Source organism: Fusarium proliferatum (genome assembly GCF_900067095.1).
Source record: "Fusarium proliferatum ET1 genome assembly, contig: FPRO_scaffold016, whole genome shotgun sequence".
NCBI classification, from domain to species: domain Eukaryota; kingdom Fungi; phylum Ascomycota; class Sordariomycetes; order Hypocreales; family Nectriaceae; genus Fusarium; species Fusarium proliferatum.
The window spans coordinates 40539-59383 of NW_022194805.1; the positions used below are offsets into that span (position 1 = coordinate 40539).

At 51.1% G+C, this 18845-nt stretch overlaps 7 protein-coding genes across 7 annotated transcripts; 4 read left to right on the forward strand and 3 right to left on the reverse strand.

Moving 5' to 3' along the window:
* Positions 1–66: 66 nt before the first annotated feature.
* On the reverse strand, positions 67–572 carry FPRO_09070 (putative Mitochondrial zinc maintenance protein 1, mitochondrial; the record flags this gene model as incomplete). The annotated part of the gene is made up of 3 exons (XM_031224432.1): positions 67–170; positions 225–401; positions 500–572. The coding sequence occupies 3 exons, from the start codon at positions 570–572 to the stop codon at positions 67–69; spliced, it is 354 nt and encodes a 117-aa protein (XP_031089692.1).
* A 460-nt stretch (positions 573–1032) lies between these two features.
* On the forward strand, positions 1033–2421 carry FPRO_09069 (putative zuotin; the record flags this gene model as incomplete). The annotated part of the gene is made up of 2 exons (XM_031224433.1): positions 1033–1326; positions 1381–2421. 2 exons carry the CDS (start codon positions 1033–1035, stop codon positions 2419–2421), a joined length of 1335 nt encoding a protein of 444 aa, XP_031089693.1.
* A 541-nt stretch (positions 2422–2962) lies between these two features.
* On the reverse strand, positions 2963–7261 carry FPRO_09068 (uncharacterized protein; the record flags this gene model as incomplete). Its single annotated transcript, XM_031224434.1, has 10 exons — positions 2963–3947; positions 3998–4527; positions 4581–4747; positions 4800–5367; positions 5416–5571; positions 5628–6054; positions 6111–6709; positions 6762–6816; positions 6864–7051; positions 7103–7261. The coding sequence occupies 10 exons, from the start codon at positions 7259–7261 to the stop codon at positions 2963–2965; spliced, it is 3834 nt and encodes a 1277-aa protein (XP_031089694.1).
* An 830-nt stretch (positions 7262–8091) lies between these two features.
* FPRO_09067 (uncharacterized protein) lies at positions 8092–10913 on the forward strand (the record flags this gene model as incomplete). The annotated part of the gene is made up of 8 exons (XM_031224435.1): positions 8092–8151; positions 8412–8435; positions 8542–8663; positions 8809–9266; positions 9316–9617; positions 9671–10002; positions 10058–10411; positions 10466–10913. 8 exons carry the CDS (start codon positions 8092–8094, stop codon positions 10911–10913), a joined length of 2100 nt encoding a protein of 699 aa, XP_031089695.1.
* An 86-nt stretch (positions 10914–10999) lies between these two features.
* Positions 11000–11549, reverse strand: FPRO_09066 (uncharacterized protein; the record flags this gene model as incomplete). Its single annotated transcript, XM_031224437.1, has 2 exons — positions 11000–11491; positions 11541–11549. 2 exons carry the CDS (start codon positions 11547–11549, stop codon positions 11000–11002), a joined length of 501 nt encoding a protein of 166 aa, XP_031089696.1.
* Positions 11550–12025: 476 nt separating this feature from the next.
* FPRO_09065 (uncharacterized protein) lies at positions 12026–13153 on the forward strand (the record flags this gene model as incomplete). The annotated part of the gene is made up of 2 exons (XM_031224438.1): positions 12026–12311; positions 12369–13153. The coding sequence occupies 2 exons, from the start codon at positions 12026–12028 to the stop codon at positions 13151–13153; spliced, it is 1071 nt and encodes a 356-aa protein (XP_031089697.1).
* Positions 13154–13710: 557 nt separating this feature from the next.
* Positions 13711–15399, forward strand: FPRO_09064 (uncharacterized protein; the record flags this gene model as incomplete). Its single annotated transcript, XM_031224439.1, has 1 exon — positions 13711–15399. One exon carries the CDS (start codon positions 13711–13713, stop codon positions 15397–15399), a length of 1689 nt encoding a protein of 562 aa, XP_031089698.1.
* Positions 15400–18845: the final 3446 nt, after the last annotated feature.

Sequence of the window (18845 nt, forward strand, 5' to 3'; positions counted from 1 at the left end):
TGAAGGGTATCATGATAGTCAGATAATGTTACAAATTGTACAATGGGACTAATAGGTAGTCTCCTCTCATTTTTTACCACCACCGCAGCAGCCACCTCCAACTGTGCCCTTTCCAGCTGTCTTGATAGACTCATTATCGCCTCGCTCAATATCTTCGTGTATTCTGAGCTCTGTAGTTGTTATTAGCTTCCGTTTTCGCCCTCTTCCAACCAGTCTGAACTCACTGAAGGTGTCTTTGCCCTCCTCTGTTCTTTGACCCTGGACAACGTTCTGACGAAGGACCTTTGCTACCTCTTCGGCATGCTTAATCGCTGCAGAAGCATCGGCAGCATCGACCGAGGCTTTCTGGCGGAATTCGTTGCGGATCTGAAGCTGGGCGGCAGAGAGGATAGGGGCGTCGCCTGCAGTAAATTGGACAGTCAGCATAGCCCATTGGAGCGAGCAGACTCGAAGATGACATCCGCTGCATGCGAAGTTCGGTTCCGGAACGACCTCGTACCTTGGAAAGCGATTCGCGCCGCGCGCATTAGGTGTCGGTAAGCATTGAGAGCGGGAGCTGGAGCGGTGGCCATTTTGAAATCTGATAATTCTAGCGAATGAAAAGTCTTCGGAATGAAATGAAGGACTGGCGCAACAGCAGGTCGTGGCTATCGTGCTGGGGCTGTCGTGGTCGAGTTGAAACTGCTTGGAAATCGAACATAAAAAAAGTGCAGTTCAAGTTCAACTGGATTGGATGGTCTCAGTGGCCGGGCGGTTCAGCGGGTTACTGTACCGGGAGAGCCCGATCACTGAGCCGGGAATACTCAGGCAGATCCGGACACATGAAAACGCTGTGGTAGAGCATTCTAGAGCACCATCCCACTGTAAGAAGTGTCCGATCGTCCACTGGAACCTTTACCCCGCCAATGAGTTAAAGCCGTCCATGGTGGGGGAACTCGATTAAGTGCGCCATTGAAAAAAATTATTACAGCCAAAAAAAACGTCGGGATTTTTTCTCCCTCTCTCCATCACCACCAATCCACACATCACATAATGGCTTCCGTGGCTACTGTGACCATCCCCCTTCCCGCCCTTCCGAGCGGCTGGGCTGCCGAAAAGGACTTCAAGGCCATCGGCAAGCTCACTGAGGCTACTCAGCGAACCATCGAGCCCGTTGGACCTCACTTCCTCGCCCACGCTCGCCGTGCCCGCCACAAGCGCACTTTCTCTGAGGATGACCGTATCCAGGCTCAGGAGAGCACCAAGAACGTCGAGGATGGCGACGTCAGCGATGAGAGCGAGCCTGAGGACCCTATGATGCTCCAGCGTGAGGCCAAGGACTGGAAGGTGTGTATTTACAATGATTCGAGACAATATTCCATACTAACAAGCGTAATCTAGACCCAGGACCACTACAAGATTCTCGGTCTCTCCAAGTACCGATGGAAGGCTACTGAGGACCAGATCAAGAAGGCTCACCGCAAGAAGGTCCTCAAGCACCACCCCGATAAGAAGGCCGCTCAGGGCCGTACCGAGGACGATCAGTTCTTCAAGTGTATCCAGAAGGCCACCGACGTCCTCCTTGACCCCATCAAGCGCCGCCAGTTCGACTCCGTCGATGAGGAGGCCGACGTCGAGCCCCCTACCAAGAAGCAACTCCAGAAGACCGACTACTATAAGGCATGGAGCAAGGTCTTCAAGTCTGAGGCTCGCTTCTCCAAGACGCACCCCGTCCCCTCATTCGGCAGCGCCGACGCCACCAAGGAGCAGGTCGAGGAATTCTACAACTTCTGGTACAACTTCGACAGCTGGAGAACTTTCGAGTACCTCGACGAGGATGTTCCCGATGACAACGAGAACCGTGACCAGAAGCGACACCAGGAGCGCAAGAACACCAACGCTCGCAAGAAGAAGAAGGCTGACGACAACGCACGTCTCCGCAAGCTGCTGGACGACGCTTCCGCCGGTGATGAGCGTATCAAGCGATTCCGACAGGAGGCCAACGCCGCCAAGAACAAGAAGCGTTTCGAGCGTGAGGCTGCTGAGAAGAAGGCTAAGGAGGATGCTGAGGCCGCTAAGCTCGCCGAGGAGAAGGCTCGCCAGGAGGCCGAGGCTGCTGCCAAGGCTGACCGTGAGTCCTCCAAGAAGGCAAAGGAGGCTGCCAAGAACGCTGTCAAGAAGAACAAGCGTGTCCTCAAGGGCTCCGTCAAGGACGCCAACTACTTCGCTGCCGGCGAGCCCACGCCCGCTGACATCGACTCCGTTCTCGGCGATGTTGAGACCATCCAGGGCAAGATTGACCCCGATGAGATTGCTGCTCTTGCTGGTAAGCTCAACGGTCTCAAGGTCGCTGATGAGATCAAGGCTGTCTGGGCTGGCGAGACCAAGAGACTCGTCGAGGCTGGCAAGCTCAAGGAGGGAGATGTTAAGGTCTTGGCTTAAGCGATGCGTGCGTATTACGTGGTTAGGAAAAGTGCATGTTGAGCTATTATGATGGGTTCTAGATAAAAGTAGATACGACGATATGTTTTCCAGATCAGAATAGAACGAGCTGTAGACATTGTTCAGGCTACGTTTTGATCCCATTACCTCGTCTTCAACTTTGCAAACGTGACAAGGACAAGTGACGTCGTTCTTGTAATGATGCTGTATCTGTTTGACCTCGAAGTTGTTGTTCCAGTTGTCTTAAGATACAAGGTGAAAAAGAAGAGTCTCACTGACAGGACCAGGCTTAAATGTCAGTTTCAACTGCTGATGTGTGAAAATTGGAAGTCTATTTGCGTACGGCTCTTGCGCCCGCTCTATATTACAAAAGTAGTGATGATAAATGTACAAAGAGGAGAAAGATTGGTTGTCCTGATCCTGGACTCAACCATGAGCAGATGAGTAGAGAATCCCAAACCAGAAACATCACAAGATCCAAGTCCCGTTTGGCCCTGATATCCTAAGGGCAACTCCCCTGAACGCCGGTTCCTTCTAATGCTTATACCTCCCTATCCAGAGACTGACCCAGCACCATCTCATAATAAAGCCCCCTTTTCGCAACAAGCTCCTCGTGTCGTCCCCTCTCAACAATCTTTCCACCTGCAAAGACGCAGATAACATCCGCGTCTCGGATTGTGCTCAGTCGATGAGCTACAGCAACTGTTGTCCTTCCCTCAGCAGCTCGATCCAATGCTTCCTTGACGACCTTCTCACTCTCGGTGTCGAGGGCACTCGTGGCTTCATCAAGAAGAAGAAGACGTGGCTTGCGGATGAGAGCTCGAGCGATGGCAATACGTTGGCGTTGGCCTCCTGAGAGTGAGAGACCTTGGTTTCCGCAGGGTGTAGTGAGACCTTCGGGAAGAGAGGAAACGAACTCGTAGACGTTGGCTTGTTTGCAAGCCTCAATGATTTCGTCGTCAGAGGGAACGCCTTCCTCGATACCGAGGGAGATGTTGTCCCTTATGGAACCCTGATATAAGACTGGCTCTTGCTGAACAAGAGCAATGTCCCTTCTGTGTAATCGTCTGTCCTTCGTCTTGATGTCCTGTCCGTCCGCAAGTAACATACCCGAAGTCGGATCATAGAAACGCTCGAGAAGCGCTATCATGGTCGATTTGCCACAACCTGATGCACCAACCAGTGCAACCATCTTTCCTGATTCAATGCTGATATCGACGCCCTTGAGGACCTGCAACTTGGGTCGCCGGGGGTAAGCAAAGGTGATTTCCTCACAAGACACATCAATACCCTTCTCGGACGACTTCTCACTTCCCAAAGCCCCTGGTCCGTTGTCTGCATTGTCGTGAAGGGCCTTTTGACGACGCTGCTGAAAGATGTAGTTGATGGCAGTTCGCGCTTTGGTGATGCTCGTGGTGTATTGGAAGAGCATGGCTGATGTTTCTCCGGAGAAGACGACGGCGATGAAGATGACGTAGAACTGATCTGTAGTATACTCGCCAAACGAGACAAGACGACCGCCATACCTATACTTGTTAGAATTTCCTCTGTGCTTCGCGGATGAGAATGAACTAACCAGAAACCCAGCGCCATGGCAAGGAATGACGCCGACTGACTGAACGAGTAGAACAACATCTTCCACCCCAAACCAGCAATTGCCTCCTTAGCAAGTCCTTCAAGGGCACTGCTGTATCTCTCAATGACAGCGCGTTCCAAGGCCAGTGAAGACACAGTCCTGATTCCCAGCACAGCTTCAGAAGCTAAGCTGCTACTCTTCGCAAACCGTCCAGCAGTATCATCGTCGAACTTATACTCAAGACGGATTCGGACATATCCTGAGCCAACGAGAACGGGTAGAGCACAAAGTGTCAGAACAAGACCGAGCTTCCAGCCGTAGGCTATGGCGAGAATGGAACTTGATAGAACAGTGACGATGTTGATCATGATGAGTGATAGGTTCATAGATAGAAGTTCCTGAAGACTGGTAGGCTCGGCAGCTAGTCGAGAGACGAGGGCACCAGTTCCGCGGTTGGGATCGTCGAAGAAGACCATGTCTTGTCGAAGGGTGTTGTCGAACAGCTCGCCGCGATATACAGTCATAACATGCTGAAAAGTGTTAGTCACAATCATCTTATGGCACAGATCAAGGATAGACTTACCTGGCCGATCTCGTTGCAAACCCAGCCAGCGACAGCATAGATGACAAAGTTTGCGAGGGCAACGACGAAGAACATAAGTGAGAAGAAGTTGGCCTCGCTGACGTCGATAGTCTCGAAAGCCTTCATTGTTTTGGAAAAGAGAATCGCCAATGCTGGGTAAGTACCGCCTAGTTCTTGTAAGTTTACCCCTTTTCTACAGTCGCTTGTGATGAGACTTACCTCCCAATAACGAGATGATGATAAGAATGAACCCAGAGAACCACAAGGACCTCTGCTCCTTGATGACAAGCCAAAGGCCCTTCAGAAGCCCATAGTTGATTCCATCGTCCTGCGAGATATCGGCCGTAGCATGCTGAGAAGCACGAGACAGAACAGGATCAAGACCAGCAACTGGCTCTTCCTTATCCGTCTCACTATCTTCGTCATCTGTTGAAGCACTTCCCTTTCCAAGATCCTGCAGGCGAACGAGACGCGAGTATGTACCGCCTCTCTCAATCAGAGAATCGTGAGAACCTTGCTCGATAGTTTCGCCCTTGGCCATAACAATGATGTTATCAGCATCTCGAATCGTAGACAGTCTGTGAGCGATGACGATCATGGTTCGACCCTTGGCGACGTTGTTTAGAGCTTGCTGCACGATCTTTTCGGCGTTGGGGTCGAGAGCGCTGGTAGCTTCGTCGAGCATGAGGACTTTGGGGTTGGCGATGATGCTGCGAGCAATGACTACTCGCTGCTTTTGTCCACCAGACAGAGAAGCACCTCGCTCGCCGATCCAAGTATCGTAGCCCTGACAAGGGGTTAGTCAAAGTATCATACAGGGAAAGGAGAGACTTACATTTGGCAATGTCTCGATAAAGTCATGGGCATAAGCCGACTTGCAAGCATCAACAACCATGCGTTTCTTTTCTTCTTCTGAAAGGTCCACCATCGAAGTACCGGTCAAGCCGTCGACAACGTTTTGATAGATAGTGCCACTGAATAAAGTAGGTTCCTGGCAGAAAGTCAGCGCCAGTTCGGTTTGCAGTGACCATGAATAGTGGGACATACCTGCTGAACCATTCTGATGTTTGTTCTTAGCCATTGCAAGTTCAAGCTCTCAACAGGACGGCCATCTAGGGTGATAGAACCAGCACTCGGCATATACCACCGCTCCAAAAGTCCAAAGATAGTACTCTTTCCTGATCCACTAGCACCGACTAAAGCAGTCGTTTGATCGGCCGGAATGTCGAGGTTGAGTGAATGAAGAATTTCAACATTAGCTCGTGATGGATACGCAAAGCGAACGCCACGGAACTGGATATCGCCCTTGAAATCAGAGATTGTGTCTCCTTCCTGTGACAAAGCGTCAATCTGAGACTTGCGATCGATCATCTCAAACATCTCTTGTGCAGCTGCAGTGGCTTTGGAGATGGCGATTGTCTGGGGTGCAATTTGAGTGAGAGCTGTAGCAGCAACAAGGACTGCAAAGATGACACTAGAGGCATCAAGTTAGTCAAACCGTCGGAATATGAGTAGAGACAGAAGACTCACGTAACAACTGTACCAGGCTGAGTGATCTCACCCTCAGAGTACATCCTCATACCTTGCCAAAAGGCCAATCCATAACCAGCAAAGATACAAAAGAACTCGGTTGGGAATAGAACCATGTACACCCAAGACTTCTTGTGTCCAATCCTCCTCGCCTCCTCAAGCGTATTCGTGAACCTCTTTGACAGCTTAGGGAAGGCCCAGAAAGCATGGGCAGTTCGAATAGTCGAGAAAGCCTCTTCCGCCAAGGAACTCGATCGCGAGTAGACATCAAACATGGCATATTCATATCCAGTATCGATAGCAACACAAATAATCGTTACAACGAGGTTGACGGGAATGATGGCAAGGACAATGAGGGTCAATTTCCATTGCACGGCAAAGGCGACGACAAAGGCTGAGACAAAAGTTGATAGAGCGGCAATGGTGATGCCAAACTTTTCAGATATTCCCTGGTTGATTAGATTTCCATTTGTTGTGATTTGTCCTGGGATTGACGATGATGGAGAGTCGAAGAAGGCGACTTCTTGACGAAGGGTGCTTCGTACGAAGTCGACGCGCAGTGCTTTTGTGGTGTTGATAGCAGCAATAGAGACGAGAATCTACACCCTTAGCACCATCTCCATATGGGCATATTGCGTGTAAGTGACTTACCGTCCAAAGATATGTCAAAGCAAACTTTGCGATAAAGAGATAGATAAAGTACAAGCTGTGAATGATCAGTGTCTGACGGCAAACAGCGGCTAGCAAACATACCTGTACTTGCTGACTTCGCTTCGATACCCAGCAGGCGACAACACTCCAGTCGCAAAGTCAGTGAAAACGTTGATGAACTTTCCAAAAACAAGGTCCATTAGGGGTAGTATCGTTCCAGCGGCGATCATGGCCACGAATGCGATGCTGTTGAGGATCCATCCTAAGCGATCGTTGTAAGTAAAGACACGCTGCGAATATTGTTAGTAGAGGCTCACAATTATCGCGACTGTGACACTTACCAGGTAGTACTTGAAGCTGGTATCCTTCTTTTCTTCCTTTGTGTCACCCTTTTCATCTCCGTTGTGTTCAATAGTAACCGCCATGTCCTGATTATTCGATACAGCAGAACCTGACTGTGAACCGCCAGTCGGCGTGTCTTTTTCTTTAGTTACAGCCATACTGACTTTAGAGGTGCAGTTTGATGAAGTCAAAATAAACTGCAGATAAAGGTCGTTTTAAACAATGATGCTTGCTCTTGGCGTTGACGTCTAGACGCAACCCGCAAACCCCGGGGTGATTACGAACTGACCAATTAGCTTATACAGCCACCAAGATCGACGGGGCTTGACATGTAAGACCTAGTTTTGGAAGGTGTCCCAGAATGGCTCATTACCCGGGGTAATTATTGAGCCGCCTGCTTAATCTTGACAGCCCGAGAGTCCTTTTCCTAGATTTCGTATTCCTCGTTTAAGGGCCTACAGTCCTACATAAGTTACAGAGTATATACTGTAACCTCAGTCCTACATGAAACAAACTCAGTGACAATTGGTTTAAACTAAAAAAGAGCATCAATGCTACCATGTCCTTAGTTAGTCAATTCTACTCCCTGTTTCTCCAACTGTTACCCCCAACAATGTCAATGTCTTGTCAAAGCGAAAGCCACACTCAATGCTGACCAGATCCGGGATGCGCGCGCCACATACTACTCTACCTTAATCTTTGCACGCCAAAGCCACAGCCCGGCGCCCTCAACTGCCGTCAATCGGTCCCCGCGGCTCCCGCTTCCACTCTCCTTCACCCTTCACATCCGCGATACTTACCGGAATACGCACGTCGTCATCTTATCTGAGAGCCTAATCGCTTTCACCGATTACCAGAGCAAAAAAACTTATCACTTTGTTGATCTTGAGCTTACTGCTGCAGCCTCAATTCCTTGGCTGCAAGTGAATACCCAAAAGAAGGTTGCCGCATCGCATATCTATCTCTATTATCAGAAACTCGATTCAATATGGAGCCTGGGAACGCAAATAACGGACCCGCGGCTTCCGATGACTCTGCTCGGAGAGCGGTAAGTACCAGATTTCCGATTTAGCCAATTCCAGCGTTGGCATTATTCAGAATATGGACTCCCCCGGCCTGACTGTCTGCGTATCGTATCGCATCGGTTAACGGCAACCCCAAAGCGATCAATCGCGAAAATGGTGTGCCATGCCAGTATAGCCTTGTTAGCTGCATCGGCCCGCTGCGAGTTTCACCCATCGACCATATTTTGTGTTATGTAACAATCCTTTTGCATGTCAGGACTGACAAGAACTCTTGTGAACACAGTGTGATCAGTGTCGTACGAGAAAGGTGAGCATCACCCATGAATGCCTTCAGAAACACACCATAGTCAGGACGTTTCTGCAAACAATGGCTGTCCAACATAGATGGTATTAATAACACCTGCACGTTATAGATCCGATGCGATAAAGATTGGCCATGCTCCAACTGTCGTACGGCCAAGCGCTCCTGTACATCCACAGGCATTGGCCAGAGACCAAAAGAGCCCCGGCAGCGAGTTCTCATCTCGTCCCAATAGTTCGTAACCCCATATCATCTTCTACCCCAGACGCTGTATCTGCACTTGGTGCCGCTTTGTCCCCTCCATGCAGCTTCGCCGATAGCCGTTCGCCAACCAGATAAGGCAGTTCATCCACTAACCGCTGGCATGCGTGCCTCGTAGTGAACGAAAGATCGACCAGATTGAGGTCCGCTTGGGCAATATAGAAAGCCTCCTCCGGGATCTCTCCCAACGTCCCGTCTCCACTCCAGGAAGTAACATTCATTTTCCTGTCACCCCTGCAGCCTTCCCGGGTCTCGATCCAGCCTCTGCATCTACAGCGGCTTTTGACAGTTCCGATGATGAGTCTGTTCTGGGTGGTGATTCGGTCATTGCCCAGCAAACCACCTTTGCTAGCGACCTTCTTGAGCATGCCGTCGAGCGCACCTCGTTAAACGATGTCAGTCCTAAGATGTGGGAAGCTCTCGCAAACTTGAGACAATTGGCCGAGCTTCAGAGCCGCCAGTCCATCAGCCATGGTCCTCGTTTTCCACTCCAGCAGCCCATCCCAAAGGGAGGGCTGGGTCAACTGCCAATGCCTCCCATGGATATTGTCGTGAGCTTGCTCAAGAGAGTTAGAGGTAGCAGTGGCCACATCAACTGTGCAACCATTCGCTGACTTTTGTCCAGCTTCTCCGCCAGGTCTCTTCACGTTTGTCTGCTACTTCATTGGAATAAATGACTTCTCCAACCTTTGTCGGATGGTCTACTTTCCCACAGACGACTTTAGTGACTCCACCTTCATCATCGTCAACGTTGGTCTCTATTACTTGTTTCTTGAACAGCACCACTTGACCGTTGACAACAAACCTCTGAAGGATGAGTTTGCATCACACCTTTACACAAGTCGCGTCAACCTGGAAACAGCGCTGGCAAACATGTCTCTCTTCATGTCGACCAAGATAGAGACAGTCCAGGCTCTCCTCATGGGTGTAAGCACAAGTTGGTTTGGTGTAATAAGTGCTGAGCACTAACAAAGGCATAGACATTATACACCATCGACGTCTGCAGACCCTCCGTGGCTTGGCATCTCAACTGTGCCGCCGCCCAAATTTGCCAGACTGCTGGTTTTCATCGCAGGGATCTCTCAACGCGCAACCCCGAGGAAGCTGACATCAAGGCGATCCTTTTCTGGTACACGTATACCACGGACAAAGCACTAGCACTTCGACTTGGCCGTGCCCCTGCCATCCAGGATTGGGAAATCACAATTCCACGTACTTTTGGCTTCGATGGTATCTTGAGTCTTGAAACCAAAGCTGTTGCAGGTACGTGGCTTAACGCTGCAACGTTGCAGGGTCAGGTATATGAGCAACTGTAAGTATCATCATTTGCATCCATGTTCCCGAGTCCTCGTGGTTAACGAAGTCAGGTTTTGTCCGGCAGCATTAAGCCAACCACCAGCTGTCCTCGCCGAACGAGCCCGTCTGCTGGCAGCTGAGTGCCGTCGTGTCGAGGCGGAGTCGTTTCAGAGCCGAGAAATGGCTATCTCATCGCTTGAGAAAATCGGTGCTTCCCCTCTCGTCGATGTCCACCTGAAGGGCGACGAAGTGCAGCTGCTATCAACCATGACTCTCATTTACAGAGCAGTTCCAGCTCCTGAAGGGTCGCACACAAGGTTCTGTCAAGACTGTATAGACACTGCACGAAAGGCTTGTCACGCACATTTCGCATGCATGGATTTGGTGCGGAAAGACCCCCACGCGAGAGCCATATATGTCCATTGGTAGGTTCATCTTTGCATTTCCTCGGATTTTCAGTAGGTCTAACAAGGTTTTAGGAACCTGGTGCTGACTCCATTTGCCCCCTTCTTTGTTCTGTTCGGATATGTCATCGAGACATCATCTCAAGATGATCTCCAACTGTTGAAGCAGTTCAGCGCGTCCATTGAAGAGACCAGTGATGCGTCCGAGACCATGCAAAAACTGTCGCGGCTATGCAGTATCATGAGCAATGTCGCGGCTCTGTATGTCGAAGCCAAGTCTCAACAAGTGGAAGATCAGGCCATGGTGCCAATCAATGACGAGTTTGACGTGTATTTGAGCCAGCTCGGACTCATGCCTGTTATGGACTCGACCATGGGCAATGCAGGTGATCCAAATGCAGAGTTTGGTGAGAACGCCCAAGTCAACCAAATGGCGGACTGGATGTCTGGAAGTCGAAATTTGCTGGGATTGTTGGAACAGGATATATCGCAGATCGGAGGTGTACAGTGGCCGCCCATGTAGAATAGAATGATAGATAGGACCCGGGTAGATACTCGCAAATAGAATTTTGGTTTGATGTTTGTAACTTGGGATGAGTCCGATGCAGCTCAGTCGGTGGGAAACCGAGGGTCATAGACTTCATAGCCCTCGTCTTCAGTGTCGCTTTCCGGTGACAAGTTCTTCTGGAGACCAAGATTGACTGGTGTTGAATCGAGTGTACTAGGCGGCTTGGGTTTCTCAGTCGTCGTTGCTGCTGGTCCGCCGCTCTCAACTTTGGTGAAAGCACTCTTAAAGCCACTCTTCTTGAAGCCGCCTTTCTTGAAACCTCCTCCACCAGTGGCAGTCTCTTGGCCAGGGAGCTTGATGCTGATGAGACCGTCGGCTTTGGCCTCGGCCTTACGCGCACGAGAGCCCGCGGTGGGGTCACGAACCATGGCCTTCATGTCTTTGAGGCGCTGTTTGTGACTGTGATCATAGCTGCTGAGATGGGCTTCATAGTCATTCATGCGTGAGTAGCCTTTTGAGCAGAGCTGGCAGTAGAAGGACTTTTGAGCTTCACGTGCCGAAGCAGTCTGCGCCGAGGGAAGAGTTAGGTGTCGCTGGTCACGCGTTAGTCAAGGAATGAGCACCAGAGTATTCTGATCTTACTGGAGGCATTTCGTTTTTGTGTTCTTGTTAGTATAGTTATGAAGATGACCTCTGATAGTGTGGTGTTTGTGAAAGCGCCGTGACTGTTGTATGCTGCTGATGTTTGATGAAGGAAGTTTGAGCAGTGACCACGATCCAGATAAGAGTGCGGGCACTAACTCAGTTCGGCTAGAGGTTAGAATCTCGACCCGCCACCAATCAAAACGTAGCAGGTCTCGCTGACCGGGCTCCCAGAACCTCAACGTCATTTTCCCAGGGGGTCTTCGACAAGGGGCTTCCAGAACCACCTGCCCCAGAGTCTTGAAGGCTTCCCCCGTTAATCCAGCACGTTGAGGCGCTAATCCCAACTGGAAAAACTTCCAGTCCCTTCCCTGTCACGAGCCCGCGCCGTCATCTCTTGTTTTCTGTCCCCTGCCAGATATTGTTTCTTTGTCCTTTGTTTTTGTAGTCGTATAGATTTTAAACGCGCTGGGCGTGGTATCATTATGGATTTCGACCAATCCCCAGATCGTCGAGCCTCACAGGCAAGCTTCTTGTCTCTACAGCAGCTTGACCCTTCCCCGATCGATTCTCCGCCAGCAGATCCCTCTATTGACCGCCAGGACCTCGGGCCACCGCTGAGGGGAAGCGATGATGGTTATGAGATGGTTGATGCCGATGATATAGAGAGGAGCTCGGCATCTATCAAGGTGCCTTCGGCCGGCGCTCCCGGGCTGAGCGCAAGTACAAACCTCACAAATGGAGCTACAGGTCCAGGCCCAATCTTCTATCGTGAGTACCCAATGCGTCCACGTGTTTGGACGGCACAGTAGACTCACACTTCATCAGTCATGCGAATCCAGAAGTTCTCGAGCTACGCAATGGGTCTATTCACCTCCCTCCATCTCGCCAACGTATCCCTCATCCCCGCTGTTACTCGCTCTGTCCCTGGCTCCGAGACGTACCTCCTCATGACTCGTGAAATCTACCAGACCTCCCTTACGGAACCAATTCTCGTCGCTCTCCCTGTTATCGCCCATATTGGATCAGGAATTGCTCTTCGACTATTGCGGCGGTCTCAGAACATGAAGCGTTACGGTGCTGCGACCCCTGGGATGTACGCTCTTCATCGTTCAAGGACGGAACTCGAGAATCAAAGGAGAGCTTCTTCGCCATGGCCACCACTGAGCTACATCTCGATATCCGGTTACGCTTTTTCCGTCTTCTTCGCCGCCCATGTCTTCGTCAATCGTGTTCTGCCCCTGCAAGTTGAGGGCGACAGTTCCAATATTGGTCTCGCCTACGTCGCACATGCTTTTGCTCGACATCCTATCACTTCTTGGGTTTCTTACGTCGGTCTTCTTGCTGCTGGTTGCGGGCATATGATCTGGGGTCAAGCCAAGTGGTTTGGTCTATCGCCTACGACGAAATACATCTGGGGTACAAGTACCGCACCCGCGGAGAAGAGAGCCAGGAAGCAAAGGAGAAGGAGATGGGTCGCTCTCCACGGAGCTTCAGTCGCCTTTGCTGCTCTTTGGGCAGTTGGAGGCCTAGGAGTCGTCGCGAGGGGAGGTCTCATGGAAGGTTGGATTGGAAAGGTGTATGATGATATCTTTGCAGCGGTGGGGTTGTGAGGGCATGATTGATCTAGCATCATTGGAGTTTGGGTTCGTTTACATGGGAGATGTTGAACTCCTCTCTTTACACGCATTATGGAAATACCCTACGTCTATACGTTGGAGAATGAAGTAGATACGCATGGATGCATCAGGAAACCAAGCCAGTATGATAATCCACAAGCAAATTGGTGTACAGAATATGAAGTGACATTTTTCAGAGCAGTGAATGTTCCACGATGGCTTCGATTTGTGGACCACGAAGATCCTCAGCTGCGTATTTAAATCACCATAAGAAATACCGTATAAACCATTTACTAATCAGATATCGATGAGTGAATCAATTTGGTGCCGAAACTCCGAAACTCTTTGAATATCAACCTGTACAGGGTAAGCTCACAATCAGCAAGCTCCGGTCAACCACCGACCTTTGATCGCCACCGACATTTTGTTTCTTTATCCTACCAACCTTAGAGCTTCATCAACACCTCTACAAACCCCCATTTCCTTTCTTTTCTAGTTTCTATATAGCTGATCGCAGGCTCGTCCTGCTCAGCGCACAACATCCGCACAAAATGCCGAAGCGTAAGCTCCCTCCGACCGAAGAACCCTCCGAACGACAAGAAGTATCTCAACCTCGGCCTTCAAAACGTATACGTTTCGCAAATGCGGCATATAACCCACCTTCCCACGATATTCTCACCACTATATCCTCCGAGGTTCTACTGCGAATATTATCCTTCCTGTCATCGTCAGAGTTGCTGGATATCTCCCCCACTTCACAGCGTCTTTACCGCCTTGCGTCGGATCCTCATCTCTGGCGCGAACATTACTACGAGCGCTTTGTTCTTCCGCGCGCTTTACGTATACCTGGATTTAGACTCGGCGGAGCTGGCGGAACCAAGCTACAGTATTCTTCTCGACGAGCTGTGTGGGCAGATGGACGGAAAGGAAGAGCTCCAGAGGATGAGGTTCTAAGGGAGAGCAATAAGATCGAGAGTGTCGACTGGAAGAGACAGTATAAGCTACGTCACAACTGGGCCAGAGGGAAGTGCGCCGTGGAGGAGGTCAGCGTGCGGGATGCGCCAGATGAGAATGGAGGACAGAAGAGGACGTTGGTCAAGGTCGTGGAGGGCATTGCAATAACGGCTGATTCGGAATCTGGACTGCGCGTATGGGATCTTCGAACGCGGCGACCGATTGCGCAGCTCAACTTGCATGAGGAAAACGAAAGCGACGATAATGCGCCGACTTCACTTGCGGTGGACGAAAGCGGTTCTGGAACAGCCGTGGATATCGTGGTGGGATTCGCAGATGGCGGTTTCGGACTTTGGCGGTTGAACCTTGAGCGACAAGAACTATTACGGAGATATCGGCACGAGGAAAGTTGTAACGGAGGACTTGTCGCTGTCGCTTGTGGATATCCTTATGTCCTAACAGCGACGACAGCGGGTTTAATATCGCTATACACGTTCAACCGCCCAGATGACAAAGCTTTGAACGACACTGCGAATAGTGTCAACGACGAACCGCCATCGAAGGCGACAGAGAAACCACCGAGCGCGATCTTGCCGCCTCCATATCTCCTCACATCGCTCAAGTCGCACACCACCCACTTACCACTCGCTCTATCGATACGGCGCATGTCGTCCTCTGTGAGCGCCTCCATCGCCTACACCTTCTCCGCCCGAGAAGGCTGGTGTATCGGAATACAGGACTTGCTGATAACTCCATCAGCCGATGGCTCCGGCGTCGACACAATATCCTCCCGCCTCGCATCGACGCTCCCCATTACAGCCACCGGCGGCGCTGACTCTCCCCTCACCAATGAGTCACGCTCAGGACTTACGACTCTTTGCTACAGCCACCCGTATCTTCTCGCCACACTGCCCGACAACACTCTCGTCCTATACCTGTGCACGTCGACTGCGACATTCCTATCACTGTCCCTCGGTATCCGCCTCTGGGGCCACACATCAGGCATCTCAGATGCGGAGATCACACCGCGGGGTAAGGCCGTGAGCATTAGCACGCGAGGAGACGAAATCCGCGTATGGGAGCTGGAGGGCCGCGGCGGAGGCAGCAGCATCGAGGTACGACCTACGACCAGGCAGCCAGCCGATGACGCAGGCAGCCCTACATCGGCACCAAGGGCTGAGTGGGAAGACCGGAGGAACTGGGTTGGATTCGATGATGAGATGGTCATCGTCCTCAAAGAGGCGCGAGACGGCCGCGAGAGCCTGATGGTCTACGACTTTACATGATCCCAATTGCCTCACGCCGTCATATTAGACGTGCCAGAAGAAGCATCACCATGACCACATTGGGACACGCGCGACATGAGACTGTGTCGCGACTTTGCCGGCAATGGCAATCGCCGCCGCCTCCAGTTCACGCCACACTCACAGGGGAGAAATTCCGGCCACCCGTGGCATGCTGAGAGTCGCGGCGCTCTGGAACTCACACCATACGGGAGCTGGGAAGAACCACTCTGATAGTCCTGGAAGCCACCACCACAAACCAATCGTCGTCAGTTGAGGCTCCTGGGGTCAAGGCAGCACGGCTGAAAAGTCCTAGCAAGCCTGGCTGACGCAAAAGCAAATACAAACTTGGCAGACACCACGATACGAGCAAGGGGACGAAATACATCGATTGGCTCGGAGATGTCAATCGCGACAATTGATAGCCTCTTGCCTGGGCGTTACGATTAAACTCTGAGCGGCATTCCCGCCGACAGATGATCCTTCGCGGCGACTGGTTAGCACGACGCCTCAAGGCTGAAGCAGCGCCAGGCACGTCCCTTTGCTAGCTGGAGTTTATTGAACGGCATGAAAAGCCAATTCAAATAAATAAAAACAAGGCAGCTCCAAAACCAAGGTCGTACAAAAGCCGCATCCGCATCTCGCTCGTCAGGGGGTGGCTGTAAGAAGCCAAACTCTCTCCGGCGTAGCATCTTGACCTGAGGCCAGCTGGGATGACTTGTCAAAAAGCTTAGAGTACCTATGTAGCGATTATCCCAACGCCGCAAATAGAAATCGTCCCTTGAAAGGGGAGATCTTCAAAGGCCCCTCGTTTCTGAAACGACATCCATTGAGTTGAGTCAATAAAACGCCGGAAGTTTACTGGGAGAAGCCCCAGCTAAATTGGCGTTGCATCTCATGTTATGCATTATGTGGCTCCACGGCATGAAACAAAACCAAGGTCGTACTGACAGCGCATCAGAGGAAACAAGGGAAGGGAAGGGAAGAGGCGAGAGACTTGGTTACGGAGTAGACAGTACCGGTAGCTATCAATTGCGATGCGCCTTGCCTTTCCAGATGGCAGACGCGTTACACAGGACCATTGGCTCACTGCGCCCAAGCAGAAGCTGACACGCTGAGTTGCTGGATTGACCAAGGATGCTTGGTTCTGCCAGCGTATCAGCTGCGCCAATTGCATCCCGCTCGAATTGACAGGATAACGCCTCAAATGCAGTGCTACTGTTTACCTGGCAGCCTCTTCTTTTCTTTTCCAGTCCTGAGTCCTCACTCCAGAATCAGTGTACGCCACACTGGCTGCCCGCAGCTCCACCGTACATTTGCTCGCAATACTCAGAGGCAAAAAATAGAAATCGATAGATGACCAGAGGCGAATGCTCGGTCCCATGGGGTAGCATCAAAATGTCCGTACGATATTCGCAGAAACTGCACGTTGCCGCTGTTCGTAACCGCGTAAAGTGATACCCCCACTAGACGCGAGGGGTTCGACTTTCACATGGCAAAGATAGAGGGGGTTAGGGGGTCTTTGCTGTGTCTAGTCAAGTCTAGGAACCAGACCCAGAAGACGGGGAGGGATTGAGGTACCTCAGTGGGGCCGTCCGTTATGGAGTTGAGTTGTCTTGTGGCTATGGATCATAGTGGAGATTCTTCTTTCCAGGCGGAGAAGTCGAGTGAAGGGAGGGAGTGTGGTTATCATGGACTTTGATATGCGGAGCAGCGTAGTTGTTCAATGCCATTGAAGTCAACAGAAGCAATCATCAAGTGATCAGTACCTTGACTGAAGTGATAACTGAGCATGGAACCATTAGCACCTTGCTTTTGACCGCCGAAATACTCATAACCGAGGAAGAGCTGAAGTGAACCGAATTGAATTTGACAAAACCACCCGTGCACGCGGCCCGAATCTGCCTTAGCCGCTCAACAAGGCGGGCGATATATCAACCGCCGCCTGAGATTGGCCGAACTGAGAGACGGCACGTTGGAAAAGAGGGAAACGGAGGGCCGAATTTGAGGGGCACAACGGACGGGGACGGTGTAAGCAGACGGACTGCGGTTGGCGTCTAGAACTAAGACGGTGGATCAATATCTCTCACCGTTTCTTTGCGTTACAAATGCCGAAGGGTAAAAAGAAAATAACGCTGCAAAGTTCCATTGCTCGGTCCAACCCATCTCAAGCAAGCCCAGAGGTGGAGGCCCGAAGCCGAGGCATGATATGCCGTCGCGTGGGTGTCAATCAAATTGGAGAGGAGGACAAAACAAGACAAGACAAGACACTTGATACTCTGTGTTTGGTGTTGACGCTGTAGGCGCCTGAATAAACAATCGTGAGCCCAATGCTGTGATATAGACACTCCAGCCATGGCAACCATTTCAAGAAAGTCGATAAGTGAGGCATAATATCTCAATTGTTGATTAGAAGAAGTTGAGTCAATTTGACTTGACCCCTCTATCGCGGGGTCGCGCCGGACATCAAAGAACCATGGAAGCGAACCAACAGTTCACTCGAAGCCAGCACCTAGAGTGGAAGGGTCCTCCACTAACACGCCCGTCAAAGACTGGCCCCTGTGACGAGCATTTGGATGACGTCTTTCTGCTAGCATTTGATGGATGCTCGAGGTGGTCTAGATCGCATTGGATCCCAAATGTCGTGAGCTTCAACTGCACGACTCGCGTATTTCCTTGGTTTGATGCATCCGTTGCTATCCCTTCTCTGTCACTTGAGAAGGGAGATGGCTGAAAGATGCCTCAATGTTGACCGCCCTTGCAGTCAATGAATGGCATTGGTCTTCACCGTCGCACAGGCCTATGTCCTTGGCGCCTCCAACTATGTTCCGTCGGTCACCAGCATTAGCCTCGTTTGTGGAGTTGATAGACACTGAGACAGTGCTGATGACTTGCCGACGCGCGCAGCACGCTGAGTTCTTCATTAACTTCCCGAATTGATCCAGGATGTTGGGATAGACTACGCCGTTTCATTTCTCCGATCCTGCGAAGTGATGTGGGTGCCAGAACTGCTACTGCCCAAGATTCATGCGTTCAGGCTCCCAAGTCTCAAACTCACGCACAGAATCGCCCACTGTATTGTCTCAGACCAAAGCGGTCAAATGATATATGGTAGCATGATAGCAACACGATATGGGACGGGTGACGCTTCACGGGATATACCTCGTGAGCCTCTTGACTCCAGCCTCCGGACTCAGACGCACCCTTCCTTGAGCCTATGGTCCTCTCATATCCAAGAGCAGCCCTCGTAGGTGAGTCTTCAGAGTGAGGGCGGCCACCACTACGACGGATGTTGATCAGCCACCACCGATTAGAAAGACGGAATGGATGGTACGGAGGATACACGCGCCGAGCGGGCCGTTTCACAATCACCCATGCCATTAGAGATTAAAGCGCGGTAGGCCGTCGTCCCGACTCTGCTACCAGCCTTTAGGAGTAGAAATGGAGGG